Source organism: Thermobia domestica, chromosome 3, assembly GCF_964235325.1.
Source record: "Thermobia domestica chromosome 3, izTheDome1.hap1.1, whole genome shotgun sequence".
NCBI classification, from domain to species: domain Eukaryota; kingdom Metazoa; phylum Arthropoda; class Insecta; order Zygentoma; family Lepismatidae; genus Thermobia; species Thermobia domestica.
In genome coordinates, this window is record NC_137456.1 from 309,331,908 (window position 1) to 309,350,239 (window position 18,332).

General features: G+C 37.5%; 1 protein-coding gene across 1 annotated transcript in view; it reads left to right on the forward strand.

The window, feature by feature from the left end:
* The window catches only part of Naam (Nicotinamide amidase), a 165,398-nt gene that overhangs the window by 116,261 nt on the left and 30,805 nt on the right, over positions 1-18,332 (forward strand). The window contains exon 5 of the mRNA XM_081753861.1: positions 16,065-16,169. Within this exon, the coding sequence (XP_081609987.1) occupies positions 16,065-16,169 (105 nt within the window). The remainder of the gene's footprint in view (positions 1-16,064; positions 16,170-18,332) is intronic.

Consider the following 18,332-nt stretch of genomic DNA (forward strand, 5'->3'; position numbering starts at 1 on the left):
TCATTGTGGAACGCAAGTACGATTTTATCAATTTCATTTTGCTGATAGACCTTTCACATTATGCGACAGATACGGGCAGTGCTACCAAAATCTGAAGAGCGATTGCCAAACTTTAGTAAAATTCAAACCCCATTGAAGAGACATATTTCAGGATGCCTTCTGGGGAAAAGTCAAGTTGTTCCTTAGCTTTCTGAGCACATCTTAGCAAACGGACCCTTACAATCCTGAAATAATTCTAAGCCATCTAGGTCATTTTCGTAGAACAAAGCCAGATCAAAGCAGCATGTTTTTAGCCTTTCCTCGCTCTCATCTAGCTGCTGCACAAAGTTGGCCATAGAACACAGGAATCCAAATCTGCCGTTCAGGTCATGCATCTGAGTAAACTGATCATACATTTGTTGTCTCATCTTATCTAGAATTTCATTGATAGCGCGCTTCACTTCAGCCTGTGCAGTCAGGGGTTCATTCTTTGCTTCTCCAGGCATGCATCTCCTTCTACTGTGTGTACCCAGTTATGTTCCATGCCCTGCAACTTCCTTCAGCTGCGGACATGATTTTCTTGCCCAGCTCAAGTCTCCAGGTATCAATGGTGTCAACCAGGCTCTGTAACTGAATGAGTTTGATTGAAACTCATATCCTTAGATTGAAGGAATTTTTGAATCTATCAATATATGAGATCTGCGGACCAGAAATATAGTAAAGCGATGAAGTTAAATGACTGGATGCATGCAAGAAGACCAGCATCTCCTCTAGTATCAAGTGTTTCAGTCGAAGTGTCACGCAAATCATCCAACAGATCAATTACTTGCTTCTGCTTTTGAACTTCATCTAGTCTCACTTTCCCGTTTCAGAACAATCTTTACGTGATTTTGCAGCACATTCCATCGGTGAATAGATCTAAAGAAGAATACCAACAAACGTTCCATTGCTCCAAACAAAGTGACCGCCAGAACGTTAATGTGCGCAGCATGTAAGCCACAAGGTTCAATGAATTATTGTTACAAGGAACGAAAATGGCCAAAGGACTTATATTCCGTATCAAAGTTTGAACTCCAGAATACTGACCGGCCATTGTAGTTTGATTATCACAAGACTGGCCTCTGGAATCTTAATATCAAGCCTATCACGTTGAAGTTTCCTCAGTATTTCAGCAGAAATACTCTCAGCAGTCTTTCCTTCGACAGAGGTGAAATCAATAAATGCTTCCCTAACTTGAACAGAATCACGTTGTATGTCAACAAATCGAATGATTTGTGACAACTGTTCCACATGAGAACAGTCAGGAGTTGAATTAAATATAATGCTGAAGTATTTCGAATATTTGAACATCTGTTTTCTTATTGAACATTTTCTTCACTCTAAATTTGTGGACTGAAATGTAAATACACGCCAAAAAACAAGAGCAGAAATGAGGAAACCAGCTAAGCAAAAGGGTTTCTCTCGCTGAAAATTCGACTTGTAAAGGAAAAAGAAAACAAACAGAAGGAAAACAAGTGAATCAGCTACTATAGTGTCTGCACCAAAGAGCTTTTAGTTAGCAACATAATGCTAGTACCCTAATGAAGTATTACATTGATTCATTCTCTTGAACTGATATATGAATAAATAAATAAATAAACAGTGATTTTTTAGGAAGCAGGGGCCCCATTACTTGCATCATAAGACTTTAAAATGTAAACAACGCAATATACTTTGACTTTCTTTTATTATTGTATTTTAATCTACATTTAGCTTTTTGCTTTAAATTTCTCCGAGGTTATTGAACAGAGTGGAACTTTTATTTTATTCATATTTTAATCCAGATATATTTTTTCTTTAAATCTCTTTGGGGACCCAAGAGAGTAAAACTTCTATTTTATGTATTTTTCACCTACATCCAACATTTTTCTTTAATTTTCTTGGGGGCCCAACGGTAGTAATTTTTTTTACCTACCATCGGGGGCCCCCCACCAAGTGGGGCCCGGGGCGGGGGCACCGCCCGCCCCGCCCTTACGCCGCCACTGTATATATTAATTTCAGATCCAAAGAAACTTTTAATGAAAATTGAACACTAAATTTCATACCTGCAGCTTAAGCGAATTCTCACATGAGGCATTTTGTGAATATACATTTGGAAGTTTGAACGTTATAGAAATTGTCCTTGTTTTCCCCTTTAGGAGTAGAATTTTTGAAAACGCTGAAACACATCTTCACTTACTTTTAATGAGGAGTGAATGTGCCGAATTTGATCATCTTAACTTCAGTGATCTGTGAGATTATTACTTTCGGAAAGGAGGGGGGGGGGACTAGAACCCTTTTTTAATACACACCCATCTTCTTAGGATACAAATATCGAAAATTCTTTGTTATCCCTTGCTTCAATGACAAGTGGAGTATTGTGTCCAAATTTCATGCTTCTAGATATGACCTGAGTGTTAGTGAATTACTAGAATGGAATTTATTAATGTATGTGGTTACAAGACGGTTAGTTTTCAATCTTCATAGACTCAGGAAGAAGCCAAGTTTCTGGTGTTTATAGTTCTCCTTTCAAAGATTTTTACATATTGTAAGATGGCTGTTTGATATTATAAGTACTTGATATAATTCATCAATGATGATAATTATGGAATACACTAACATAACAGAGTTTTAATTTTCAAATACTTTCTCTGTTTCTATTTTTTTTTTTCTAATTGCAATTCTCTGACACTTCTTGGTACGGTGTGAGTGACTCACTTTACTCTATTATACATAATTATGTAGATTACAAATCAGGGATTGTATTTGAGAGTGGAGTAGACGAAAATAAACTGTTATAACGTTCCATAATCATTTGCTTTAGGGAAAGAGTACGGACAGTGCTGTTATTGAGTCGGTTTATCCAAACCGGTTATTAACATTTCTGAGATTCTCGGAACCGGTTGTTAATTCTCTCTCTAGTACTAAACGGTGTGACAAACATCTTGGCATTTGAAGGCGGCGCACCAAGTTCCCTTTAAATGCTACTAGCAAATGAGAGGCCAGCGGTATTGCCACGTTTATATTGTAAACATCCACGTCTATCCCTGCCACCTGATCGCGCTGTAGTTTCCTCTACTTAGCTATAGCCACACCCCTTTACCACTTGGCAACGTCGCGCCAGAACTTGCGTTTTATTCGTTTAGCTGAAATGCCAAGATCTTTGTCACAGGCTTTAGATCGAATAAGTATGAAAGAAATTATTGTCTGGTGCTATTTTTTTTTAAATCTACCTTATATTCCAAATTTTGGCGTGAGACATTCTACAGTTTCGACATTGCACACATTAATTTTCTACAGCATCTCATCAGTGTATAAGTAATTCTGCTGATAGCTAGACGCAATTTGTATTTTAAACATTTGTTTAAATTCCTGTCAGAAACACAGATTTTGCATTGCGCTGACGCAAACTGATATGAATGATGGCCAGAGGAAATATCTATTTTAGAAGATGGATAAATAATAATAATAATAATAATATTGTGTGTTGTCACAAGACTGCATTTCGAAAAAGTATACTGAAAGTACTGTCTCGTCTCGAAAAGTGTCTATTTTTGTGAGAAGAGCTCCGTCTTGTATTGTGGCGTGTCTCGAAAAATTTGTCTCAAATCGTAATAATAATCTTCTTCTTCTTCATGGCACTACAGCTCTTTGACGAGCCTTCGCCTCCGTCAGAATCTGCCTCCACTTCTTTCGGTCTGCCGCACTCGCCTTCCAGTTCCGTATTCCCATTTCCTTCATGTCCTCTAGGACCGTGTCCCACCATCTCCTCCTTGGTCTTCCCCTCGTTCTCTTTCCTTCGATGTTAGCGAAGAAGATTTTCTTCACTACTCTTTCTTCCCCCATTCTGACAATATGTCCCACCCATTGCAAACGGCTAAGTTTGATGTGCGTTACTATGTCTACGTCGTCGTACTTATTGTAGAGTTCATTATTATATCTTATTCGGTATGTATTTTGGTCTACCTTCACACCTCCATATATTTTCCTTATAATCTTCCTTTCAAAGTTCCCTAGTAGTTGCATTTCCTCTTTCCGTATAGTCCAGCATTCTGATCCATATGTTACTACGGGCCTGATTAATGTTCTGTATATCCTGGTTTTTGTAGTTTTAGAGATGAGATTTGATTTTAGAAGGGGTAGCAGTGCAAAATATGCTCTGTTCGCAGTGGTGATTCTTCTTTTGACTTCCTCACTTTGGTCATTATTTGATGTGATTGTTGTTCCTAGGTAGATAAATTCATTCACCATTTCGAAGTTGTGTGATTCTATATTTATGTGTGTCCCGATTCTTTTCAGATGTCCTGTGTTCTTAGATACGACTAGAAGTTTGGTTTTTCCTTCATTTATTTCAAGTCCTACTTGTTTCGCTTCTTTCTCCAGGTCTATAAACGCTTCTTTTACTGCTTTCAGACTTCTTCCAATGATGTTAATATCGTCTGCATACCCTAGAATTTGATGGTATTGGTCGTTAGGGTCCCTGTTCTTTTTATGCCTGATCGTCTTACTGCTGCTTCTAGTACCAGGTTAAATAGTATGGGGGCTAGTCCATCTCCCTGTCTGACACCTTTCTGCACTGGGAACGCCTCTGACATATCGCTTCCTATTTTTACTTGGGCTTTCGATTCCTTTGTACTGATTTTACATAACTGAACTAGCTTTCCGGGTATCCCTAATTCCTGGAGTGCATTCCACATTTGCTTCCTATTTATCTTGTCGTATGCTGTTCTGAAGTCTATGAATAAGTGATACGTGGTTATGTTTTTTTCCCAGAATTTTTCAAGTGTCTGTCGGATTGTGAATATTTGGTCCGTGGTTGATTGTCCTTTTCTAAAGCCACCCTGATATTCTCCTACCAGTGCTTCGTAATATGCTTCCAGTCTATTGCGTATGATGGTTGTAAATATTTTATATGCTGTTGTGAGTAATGTGATTGCTCTATAGTTATCGCATGATAGTTGGTCTCCTTTTTTATGTATGGGGTTTATTATCCCTGTTTTCCATTCTTCAGGTATGTCTCTCGGGTCATTCCAAATTTTGCAGATCAGTTTGTGTAGAGCAATCACTATTTCCTCTCCTCCTTTCTTAAGTAGCTCTGCCGCTATTGTGTCAATTCCCGGTGCTTTGTTGTTTTTAGATTTTTTTTTATTGCTTCTTTAACCTCTTGAACTGTTGGGGTCTCTGTTTGCATCTCTCTAGTTTCTTTGTTTTCGAAATTTGTCTGATCTGTTTCATCTGGTTCGTCGTGGAAAGTTCTTTCGTAGTATCTAGACCACCGGTTCAGTATCTCTTCCTTGGAGTTTAGTATGCTGTTGCCTTCATCCCTAATTGCAGTGCAGTATGGCTTAAACCCTCTTTTTAGTTGTTTAACTTCCTTGTAAAAGAACCTTGTTTCCCCTCTATATCGTACGTTCTCAAGTTCTGCTATTTTGCTCTCTATACTAGATTTTTTCTTTTGTCGGAGTAGTTTTTTGGCTTTTCTCCTGGCTTCATTGTAAATTTCTTGTCTTTCCCTTGTTCTGTGAGTTAGCATGTTGTTCCTAGCTATATTCCGTTCCTTTATTGCTATCTCGCACTCGCTGTCAAACCAGTCGTTCCGTTGAGGTTTGTTCCTTTCTCCTATTGTTTCTTCTGCTGCTCTAACTATGTTGTCTTTTATTGATGTCCATGTATCGTTGACGTTTTGTTTTCCTGTCCATTGTGTTTCCTCCATATATTGAGTGATTTTGCTCCTATATTCGTTGACTCTTTGTTCGTCCCTTAATTTCTCTATGTCCCATTTCTTGACTTGGGGCATGTTGGGCTTCCGTTGTGTGCTTATTTTTGTGTAGATACGGGTTACTACCAAATAGTGATCGGAGTCTATGTTAGCTCCCCTCCTTGTTTTCACGTCTTGTATATTGCAACTGTGTCTGCTGTCTACTACAACATGGTCAATCTGATTTTCGGTCTTCCCGTCCGGTGATCTCCATGTTACCTTGTGTATTTTTTTATGTGGGAACCATGTGCTTGATATGGTCATGTTCTTGGAAGCTGCAAAGTCAATTAACCTTATGCCGTTGCCGTTTGTTGTTTCATGCGCGCTATATTTCCCTATCACCGGGTAGAAGCAGCTTTCTTTACCGATTTTTGCATTCATGTCACCTACTATTACTTTCATATCATACTTCGGACATTCGTCATATGCTTTTTCCAGCTGGTTATAGAACTCGTCCTTGACTCTATCATCCTTTTCTTCGGTTGGTGCGTGGGCTGTGATAATGGTTATGTTGTATGGATTTGCTCTTACTCTGATTTTACATATCCTGTCGCTGACTGGCGTGAAGCTAATTATTTCACTACGTATTTGACCCCTGACTATGAATCCCGTTCCAAATTCTTTCTTTTTGTTGTTTCCACTGAAATAGATGGTTTCCTTTTGTCTTTGGTGAATGCCTTTGTTGTCCCATCTCATCTCTTGTATGCCACATATGTCTATGTTATATTTCTGAATTTCGTTTGTTAGTTCTTGCAGGGCCCCCGGTCTATGTAGTGTTCTAACATTCCACGTTCCAAGTACCAGTTCTTTGTCCTTTTTTCGTTTCCGGTCCGGCTTTCCCTTAATCCGTCCATTCCGAGGCGATTCTTCCGGTCTTCTAACAGTAGTTTTTTTTTTTCCGGGGCCAAGTTGTCGGCCTGACGCCCAACCCCCAACCTGGAGGACCAGGCCCGACTTCTTCCGTCCCCTTACTTTCCACAGGGATTTTTACCACAGAGGTTTTATACCCTGCCTCCGGTAAGGGTTAACAGCACCACCACTTGAAGGCGAAGTCGGACTTGGATGGGAGAGATGTGAGGCTTCATTTCAAAAACAGATCTGCCATTCGGTGCACTTCACCACCCGAATAGGTGCCCGTAATAATAATAATAATAATAATAATATGATGTGAATTTCGTTTCACAGTGTGAAACTGTAGTAGGCTTCCAATATATGGGAATTCAATACTCAAACTTGAAGTAGTACATCTAACTGTTGGTTGCAGTAAATTGATAAGATCAAATATAGAATCTGTTCCTTAGACGCTGAATCCATATCAAAAAGCGATTAATCGCTATTCTTTACTGTTTGTGTTCTATGGCGATAAATGTTGAAACTAGAAATAGTTAATTTAAACCACTTCCGGATTGAATAGATGGTTAAGGGAGGAGGTGGAACCTACTCTTCGTAAGCTGAATCGATTGCAAAAAATTGCATTTCCATGCTTCTTACAGTGTTTGCTTTACGCAAATCAGTATTGAAACCGAATTGGTAGTAAATTTCAAGCACTTCCGGTTCTGGTAAGGTATTGAAGGTTGTGATGGTATGTTCTCTTGAAACCCTAAATCGATTGCAGAAATAGCTTGTCGTTATCTAATATAATTTTTGTTGTATTGTGATACATGTCGAAACCGGAAATAGTTAATTTTAACCACTTCTGGTTTAGATAGAGAATTAACAAAGAAAAGCTGAACATATTCTTGTGACGCTGAATCAATTTGAAAAGAACATCTCGGTATCTCTTACCATTTTGGTTTAGGAAAACCAAAATTGAAACCGGAAGTAGTGTAAATTTTATCCACTTCCCTGTTTTGATAGTGTTATAGATTGTGACGATATGCTCTTTTTAGACATTGAATAGACTTCAAAGACTGCTTGCCGCTATCTATTATCATTTTTGTTCTAAGGTGATAATTCTGTTGAACTGGAAATCGCTAATTAGAACCACTTCCGGATTGAATAGAGGGTTAATGAAAAAGATGAAACCTATTCTTGAGACAGCGAATCGATTGCAGAGAACTACATCTCTGTATCTCTTACTTCGCTTTGTGGAAATCCGTATTGAAACCGGAAATAATATTAAGAGATAGTTCAGGATAGTCATGGTACGTTACGTTGAGACGCTGAATCGTTTGCAAAAACAACTTCTTGCGATTTGTTTCTGTTTTCATTCTATGGCAATAAACGTTGAAACCGGAAATGACTAATTTAAACCAATTCCTATTTGAATCGCGAATTAATGGAAAAGATGGAACATGTTCTTGGGACGTTGAATCGATTCCAGAAAAAAAACCGCAAATCTCTTACCGTTTTTGCTCTGTTACCTGTCAACAGGTTGGCAGACAAACAAAGCAATTCTTATAAGCTTCCGAGACACACATATATATAGCATAGTTTGGAAGTCTAGTAATACACTAATAAATACTAATTTAATCTTATGGTTCTTAAATGATTTAAGTGATATCACCGCATGTAAATGAATGATGCTTGAAAAATGGGTGGAATACGAAAGTAGGAAGAATTGGGAGAACTCGGAGAAATTCTGCTACACGATACTGTCTACGAGGTTGGGTTTGAACCAGATATAGATGCTTTCCACGAAGTCACCGTACCCTTTGTTCCTTGAGAGTGCTGAAGGTTTTCTTGCAAGGTGACCAGAACTTTTGCTGTCAAAAACGGGACGCATACGAATCGGCACCGAGAGGGGGGGGGGGGTGACTTGCACATTGCATGTTGGGACTCAGCAGCGTTTTCAATTTACAAAATACACAAGTAAGAATGATGACACAGCGTTTCTAACTTAAGTACTACCCAAAAATACTTTTAACTACTTCAACACTCAGAATTCCCACTCAATTCCCACTTGAACCACAGAACACTCAATTCTCATTTGAATATTCAGAAGTTCTAGGCACGGCTGAACCTTCCCAATGAGTGTTGGTACGGAAGAGTATAGAATTAGCATTGACCATTTATATTTTGAATAATAATTACGGGACACGTGGGTCATGTTTGCTTAAAAACGGGACATTTAGGCGTCCCGTTTGAGAATCAGAGAAAAAAACGGGACAACGGTTGAAAATGAGGGACTGTCCCGGCTAAAACGGGACGTCTGGTCACCTTGTTTTCTTGGTACAGTATATACAGTATTCTTATATTCAAATTGTCCGAAAGGTGCAGGAGCGTAAAATGTATTGCATCAGTGAATATGGTTACGATGAAAACTTTTACCAAAGTTGGTGAAGAAGAAATCTTTATTTTGCCGTAATAATGACACATGTAATACATTTCATTAGAAATTACAGATGTGAATAGAGAAGTTCGTGAAAATATGCAATTGGAAGCAACATTGGGCTTGTTATTAGAGGCTTGATATTGTGTATAGGCGCGTATTACGAACTGTTTAGGTGGAACTTCGATCACTGCCGTTCCTAGCACAAATGAATAACACTCCAATTAAAGTCTATCATCTGTACAAGTAAGAAATTTGGTAGGACTGCAATTTCCGGCAGTCATCATTACTTTGGAAGTTCATGGGTGAATCTAAAAATAGAATTCTTAGAAATGAGGCAGCCTTGAAGCTCGTGTTTTACATGACAAACAGCAATAAATTCAAAATTACTGTGGTTCTTCTTGGACGATTAAAGATTTCTCAATCAAGTTAAGAAAGTCAGAGGGTATTGAGTATTGATTACAAGTCATATTGATCTGACAGGTGCGGTCGGCGTGCCGTGATTATTCCTATGTGTTGATCCCATTCTTACTTTTCACGTTTCGAAAAATCTAATATGAAATACAGAGATGGCCATTTCCCCTAGTGCTTGGACACGATTCTTCCAGATCTACCGTTCTCACCCCCCCAAAAAAAAGTAGTTCCAACTGATCTGGATGTCAAGTACGTAGGGAGCTACTTTACTTGGTAGCCTTCTTTTTAAACAAAATCGGTCAACATTAGGGATAAACAAACCGGTTTTATAAAACCGGAAACCGGGTTCCGAAAAAACGACATTTCGGTTTTCTCCAAAACCGGTTCCGTTTTTTCACCGAAACCGGTTCGGTTTTCTCAAATCCGGTTTCGGTTTTCTTCAAAATCGGTTCGGTTTTCACCGAAACTGGTTTCGTTGAAACCTTTTGGGAAACGCACAAAACTACTTCTGTAGAAACGGAATAGTTTTTCGGAGAGCAACGAAACACTATTCTGGTCAGAAATAGAACAATTTTTGACAAAAAAGGAACCAGTTTTCCTATGAACCGAAAAACCGGTTTTTGTGCCCACCAGTAGTCTATATCTGCTTACGACTGCCGCCACAATTTTGTCTTTTCAGTCAAAGAAAATGCGTTCTTTGCTACGATAGTTATTTATTAAGCTCCTTTCACACTAGCATTTATAAATCACTATTTTGGTGTAATTAAAACTCAGTTGTGCCATTTTCAATGAAAAATTATGCCCCTCCGAAGAAGGCGCTAATCGCGCCCTAGAAACGCCTGTGGATATCCTTGATGTAAAAAAAAAATTTTTTTCTAACTTTAATTCGCTGTTTTATTGTTTTGCGTCGTATTTCATTCTTCTTTAAGAAATCAGTTATGACGAAAAGTGCAATCGCTCACGAGACGAAATAAAACAAATTTTTTGCGAGACGAGACAAATTTCTTTAAATAAAATCACATAGACTTTTAGGGACAAGAATCACTGTCACGATACGTTTTCGAGGCGAGATTTCATCTAGTGTTGGTGGAGGTGATGCAGTCAACACCAGGCCCGTGGCCAGCCCAAAAATGTAGGGGGGGGGGGGCTCGATAGAAGTTAGGAGGGGCGATCTAACCATATTATAGTTCATTTACAAGCCTACATTGGAAATTTTAGGAAACCAGTAAAATTTATTCCCACACCCCACCCCGTGGATACGGGCCTGATCAGCACCACTCCCTGGCCGCTCTCCTGCCTCAGGTACCCATTTCAAAGAGGCTGAGTGAATGTCAGAGCTGAATTGGAACGAAGATAAAGTTACTATGGCCAAACCATCCCCAGGCGGCGTAAAAGAAAATGATACACCATTGATATAATCCATGGTCTGTTGACACTTGAGAGGGATATTGCAATGGAGTCTCTTGAGTTCAGTAGTGATGGCAACAACACTTCACCAAACACTACACACGTGCCGTTTATGGCTTGGTAGGGGAGTTGCTGTCATCGGAAAATGTCTTGTTTGAGTACAAAGGCAACCGCCTAGAAATCAATTGGCTGGGCGACTATAGAGCGAGAAGTATTTTCCGCCACCCACCGGGGATTGCAGTCCGGCCGCCCTGTTGAGGTAGACTTCTTACCCACTATACTCTAATAGAAGAGCAGTAGCGTGGACGAATTGTGTGTAGGTCTACTTGTTTCATTTTGAAGCTAATCACGAATGCTTAATAGTTCTGCTATGTTTGTTGATAAACTAACAAAGGAGGAATACTTAACTCAACAATTTGAGAAGAATTGATTTCGTTTGGGATATTAGGGTGATACTGGAAATACTTGAATTATACTGAAATTTAACTTCCATGCTGGAAATACTGGAAGTATATTGAAATTTTGATCCACATACTGGAAAAATCATGAAACTGGTAATTTGTCAACAATACTTTTCTTTTTTGTAATTGTTTTAATAGTCTTACAAACAATTTTGTATCCATTGAGATCGTAAATTTTTCCGAAGCAAGAGTTGTATACATTTTGTAATTAGACGTTTAAAGTAATGGGTGGAGTGGACGGCTGTGAGGGGAGTTGGGAAGCACTTTAAAAGAATGTTAAAAAATCATATTTCAAACAAATCAAGGCTAACTAAATTTATTAAAAATAAAATATTATTTTGATGGTAAAACAATTACAAACCTAAAATCATCAAGAGTGTGATTATTCCGAAAGAACTTTAAAAGAATCATTGTATTCGGTACTGGAATTTTGCTGATAGTTATACTGCATATACTGGAAATATACTGGACTTTTGAAAATAAAACTCAGTAGACACCCTGGATATATTATTTTCTGCAGTGTATGTGTGTGTACACATATACGAGGGTAATTCAAAAATTATCCGCAATGTAGCTATAACTTTTCTTACATTATTCACTTCATACTGGCCTCTGTCCTCGTATATTTTATTGTTATGCTGTTGTGGTCATGCTGTGAAAGTTTGGTTTTAATTTCTCCATATGTCTTCCTTTTGTTGCAGATAGATCATGGCGTTCCATTAAAAGTTTGCACCAAAGAGGGACAACGAGCATTGATATGGTTTTTGTGGCCGACGGTGTATCAGGGGCGCAATCTATCAAGAACTTTCGGCACGATACGAGAACAGTGTCTTGTCGCAACGGAGTGTCTACGAATGGATTGCAAAATTAAAAAATGGTCACACAAGACTTACACACGAGGAAGGAGCCAGACGACCATCTACGGCCGCAAATGACAACATTGAGCGTGCACATGTCACGGTTCTGTTAGCCAGACGAGTAACTATTGATGAAGTGGCACATCGTTTGAAAATTAGTCATGGTTCCTGATACATCTTCCGACCACAAAAAAACAGATCACTGCTGTTTGTTCCTCTTTGGGTCAAACTTCTATTGAAGCGGCTATGGTCTATCTGCAAAAGGAAGACAAATGGAGGAATTAGGATCAAACTTTCATAGCATGCAAGGTGACCAGAATTTTCACTTGCGAAAACGAGGCGCGTACGAATCGGCTACCGGGGGGGGGGGGGATATCTGACTTCCAGATTGCATTTTGGGACTCAGCAGTGTTCTCAGTTTACAAAATACACAAGAAAGAGTGATAACACACCGTTTCTAACTTTACGTGTGCCACACAACAAATAATGGTTCCCGATTGTAAGTTTTACCCAACAATTCTTTTAACTAGTTGAACACTCAGAATTCCCACTCAATTCTCACTTGAACCACGAACACTCAATACCCATTTCAAAATTCAGAAGTTTTAGACACGGCTGAACCTTGGCAACGACTATCGGTACGGAAGAGAGTAGAATTTCCATTGATCATTTATGTTTTGAATAATAATTACGGGACACCTAGGTCATTTTTAGTTAAAAAAACGGGACATTTAGGCGTCCCGTTCGAGAATAAGAAAAAACGGAACAACGGTTGGAAAAAGGGACTGTCCCGGCTAAAACGGGACGTCTGGTCACCTTGATAGCATGACTACAAGAGCATAACAATAAAATAAACGAGGACATACGAGGTCAGTGTGAACAATGCAAGAAAAGCTATGTCAATGTTGCGGATAATTGTTGACTTACTCCCTTACAGTTGTTAGCAATAAGTAACAGTTATCAAAAAGCGTATTATAAAACCGGAAATTACGTATTGTGGTCGCTGACAAGAGGATGTGATAAAAGGAGGTCGTGATATGAAAGATAAGGTCTGTCTGGAAAGTAATGGCATACATTTTATTGTGAAGCGACTGTGCGTTGCAGTGCGCTCTGTTCCCCGTTTTCGATGGTGGTGTAAGTCAACTACCGAGCGAGTGCTTGCTTAGTTGTCTCCGAGCTCTCGGAGGTAAACTTGAATAAATCGCGATGCAGCGCTCACTGTAACAAAGATATGCATCTGCAGCGGAAACATTTCCAGTGGTTCAACAGGCCTTTGAAGATAAGTGTTTGTCACAAAGGCAAGTCTACAGATGGCACAAGGCGTTTTTAAAAGGCCATGAAGAGGTCGACGCCAAAGCCTGCGCTGGACGTCCATCATCATCCTCAAACGACGAAGATATGACTCGTGAAAGAACTTACAAACAGACCGTCGAATGAACGTTCGTTTAATGGCCGACATGTTAAATATTCCAAAAACTATCATCCATGAGATTGTGACCAAGGATTTGTGCATGAGAAAAGTGTGCACCAGTTCTTGTCCCAAGAATTTTGACTGACGACTAAAAAATCTCGCCTAGTGGAAATTTGTCAAGATGTTTTGGAAATATGTAAAAATGATTCTCACTGTTTGGACAATGTTATCACGGGGTATGAAGCCCGGATATTCCAGTACGAATCCAAAAAGAAGATGCAAAGTGCCGAGTAGCACAGCTTGATGGCCCCTCGCCCCGAGAAGATTCGAGTGAATAAATCAAAGATCAAGACAATGCTTATTGTGTTTTTTGACATCACGGGGATCGCCCACTGTGAGTTTATACCTCCTGGGACAACCGTTAACTCTAGATTTTACGTAGAAGTCCTCAAGAGACTTAGAACAAGGATCCAGTGCTTCAGACCAGATCAGCGGCGATTGAAAGCTTTATCATGACAACGCACCAGCGATAGTGCCTTCGTCGGAACCAGCTTCCTGATCAAATCTAACGTGACAACTCTGCTTCAGCCATCCTACAGTCCCGACTTGGCTCCCACAGACTTCTTTCTGTTTCCCCGTTTGAAATCCTCCCTCTTCCTGAAAGGACATTTCTACAGATCAATTGACAACGTGAAAGCAGCTTGTAAAATTGCTTTAGGTGCACTTTCTGAATAGGCCTTCCAGGATGCCTTCACAGATTGAAAATCCCGTTGGGAAAGATGTATCTACATAGGAGGACAATACAGGGTTATTCAGAAAGAAAGAACAGATTTCAAACATTTATTTCTTCCAAACTACAAAAGATAGAAACATAATTCGAATGTTACTTGATTAAGAAAAGTTTACAATTTATTGTTAGTAATTATGGTGTGCATTCAATATGAGCACCGTATGTTACACGACAAATGTCAAAACGGTGGCTAATGCAAAATTCGTACCTTTTGTTGTGGTCGTTAGGATGCAATATGCTCGACATTCTCGTTGGATGTGCGTGGACGTCCCGTGCTTTTCCCTTTGCAGATGCAACCATCTTCTACGAATTTTCGATGCCACTCGTAAATTTGCTTATGATGCGGCGGTTGTTTATTAAATTGACGGCGAAATGCTCGCTGAACTGCAACAATGAACTCAAGTTTTGCCAATTGTAGCACACCTCCTACATTTCGCTACAGACAAACAACAGCGCCAATGCGTGATTGGAACTTCTATCCGGGCTGTTTAAATTGTAAACTTTTCTTAATCAAGTAACGTTCGAATCATGTTTCTATCTTTTGTAGTTTGGAAGAAATACATATTTGAAATCTGTTCTTTCTTTTTGAATAACCCTGTATTTTTAAGAATTTTAGTGTACAAGTATTCTTATTATTATGTAATTAAATATTTTCTTTTTTATATTTGTAGGCTTGGTGACATTGCTTTTCGGACCGACCTTGTAGATTGAGACAGTTTGATTTAAAATAATGCTTCTTAAAATACCATGGTGTTGAAATTTCTATAATGTGTACATAAAAATGAATATAAATGTAGTTGCTTAATTGTTTAAAAGTCATCCACCAAATCGAAAGACATGTCAAACAAAAAATATGAAAGATTTTAACGTGGAATATATCTTCCTTATCCTTTAATGTTCGATTCATCCACTGAAAATCGTTAATATTTCCGTATTACAATTCAACTCTATTACTAACATTATCAATTGTCTGACTTCTGTCCTCGAGGATCTCTTTACACACTTCCTTGTTAGTTTCTTGAGTTGTGCATATGACAATCGACCCGAATGTTCGTCATCTACAAACTCCCAACTGTGTTTTCGAAACCACTCAGACGTTCTTACTTGACTTAAAGTTTGTTTACCATCAGCCTCCGACTGCATTTGATATGTTCAGCTGCAGTTTTCTTGAGCTTGAGAAAAAAAAAATCATAAACAGACAGAGATAAAAAAAAAAAAGATTCCTTCACGTTAATCATTTTGAAATTCGCAAACGCAGAAAAACAGAGTTTAACGAAAGTGGCAGAAATTAAGATACGCGTGCAGTCTCAACAATCACATTTGGGAAAGTGTTAATTAACATATACTGCAAGAGGTAACAAGCGACGGGAGTTATACTGCTACTGGTTTGAGTAGCAGTAAATTTCTCGGAAATTTTCCGTAGCACATTGTATTTAAAAAATACAGAATTGGCTAATGGACTGATAAACACTTAAATCGTTCAAATAATAAGTTGAAAATATTTGTATTTTTTCAATAATAGATACGTATAATTGTATCGTTTTCTTTGTATAATTTTCTTTGAATGAAAAGCATTAATCTGTTTCCTAGTCGTGATCTTTTTCGAGCTGTATTCAAAATTTTAGAGCAGTTGTATTTATTTTATCAGTTATAGAGATCTAAAACATTAAGGCTTTTTTTTTCTTCTTTTCTACACAGATTGTCCGTCCCATTACTGCACTTCTTGTCGTAGATGTTCAAAATGATTTTTTAATTGGCTCTCTAGATATCAAGAAGTGTTCAGCAAAGCAAAATGGAGAGGAGGTGAGTAACATTTTCATGATTTAATATCTTATGTTTTGTTCTTTAGACTTTCCGTATTTCGTCACTCTTCACGTCTTTTATGTTCTTGCTGATAAAATTACTATCTAGTACTGCCATAAATTGCCCCAGATATTACCTATGTACACCGATAGCGAAATGCAAGCCAGTATTAGACAAACTGTAGAGGAATTAAACTTATGGATTGAAGCTAACAAATTAAAATTAAATATTGATAAAACGACAGTAATACACTTCCATCATTCCCGAAACATTATTGTAAAATAATCCAGTCATTCATATAAAAAATAAAAGTATAAAAGCAGTAAATGACATTACATTTGTACGACTGTGGGTAAATGACACCCTGACGTGGGATAAACACATCAGCACACTACAAAAGAAACTTTGTAAAGTACACTATGCATTAAAAAGCATGAAAATTTCATTCAATGTATCAACACTTAGATAATTTATCATAGTCAGTTTGAAATGCTACTTTCATATGGGATAGTACCCTGGGAAACTGCAACGTAAAGTCAGATAATATTCAAAATTGAAAAGGTACTAAATCAAGAGCTTCATGTAGAAAAATGCTCAGAGAACTAAAAATTCTCCCACTACCGTGTCTTTACATATACGAATAGCAATTTTCATAAATATATATATCAAACTGATACATAAGTGCAGTAGTAGCGTACATATGCACATTATTAGAAAGAAAAGAGATTTTGCTGTCCCTACACATAATACAACACTTTATCAAAAAGGCCTTAAATATATAGGAATATGAATTTACAAGTTACCTAACAATATAAGAGACTCCAAATCAGATAAAATTTTCAAAGAAAGGTTAACATGATACTTATTGAAACATTGTTTTTATTTTCCCTCTAAATACTTTGAATATTACAAACGTGTAGAGCTACAGTTAAATGTAAAGCTAGTAACTATAAAGTTATCATAATAAAGTTGACAACTGTAAATAATACAGCAAGTAGATATGTAAGTAAAAATATGTATCAGTAATGTGTGTTAACTGTGTATACTTATAATTTTGTGGTATGAAACCATCTGGTCATGTTTTACATAAACTCTTTAAAAGAAGATATACTAGAAGGTATACTAGTAATAAAATGTATATAAAGTATCTTTGTTATTCAGATGGAAATATATTGACATGCTCTATACCGCATGTATAAATGTACAACCTGTGGTCACTTGAACGTAAAATAAATAAATAAATAAATAAATAAATAATAATAATAATAATAATAATAATAATAATAATAATAATAATAATAATAAAAGTAGACAACTGAAATATAAGACTTTGGCTATTAATACATACAAATGCACAAAAGGGGCTATTTCTGATGGGATAATTAGTACTTGGAGGAGCCTCCTTTGACAGGACGTAAAGCTTCATCCCTATGTGACAGTATCCAGTAAGTGACACGTGACATTCTGTGATAGATTATCACAGATTTTCCTTCTTTGTGTGCCCGTTTCTGCAATTTTAGCTGTAGAAAATATTAAACATTTTCTTTAAGGTTGAAGTCCGAGGATTGTCCGGTCATGGCAAAGTTGCACCCAATTTTGCTTTATTCAGTGGGTAACCAGCTTTACCCTATAGCATGATGCCTCCGCGGCATTTCGCCTATTTTAAAGATAATAGCAGTCTTTGTTGCAATACTTCCATCTGTTTCGTAGCACTGAAAAATTTTGGACTTTTGCAAAATGTAATATCGTGGAAATGTCAATTTTGTGCCATCTCTATTTCCTATAATTAATCACTATTTACTGAAGAAGATAATCAGTTGTTTAAAAATATGTAAATTTCATAATGGATGTGATGGGTTTTCCGAAAGTGGTATGTAGTTTCGCGGTTTGTAGAACTCGAATAATAATGTTCATTTTTTTGTCTTCTTTTTTTTTTTTTTTTTTTTTTAAATTCAGAAGATAGTAATAATAGTGTTGTGAATAATAATAATAATAGTAATGCTAATAACAATGGTAGTAACAGTGTTGAAAAATGTAATGGTTACATTTATACCTCACAATTATCATTTACAATTTAGAATTTGTTGTGCAATCTAATATTTCAGTTACATATTTTAAGAACTTACAATCAAAGTGTATGTCTCAGTATGGCTAAACAAATAT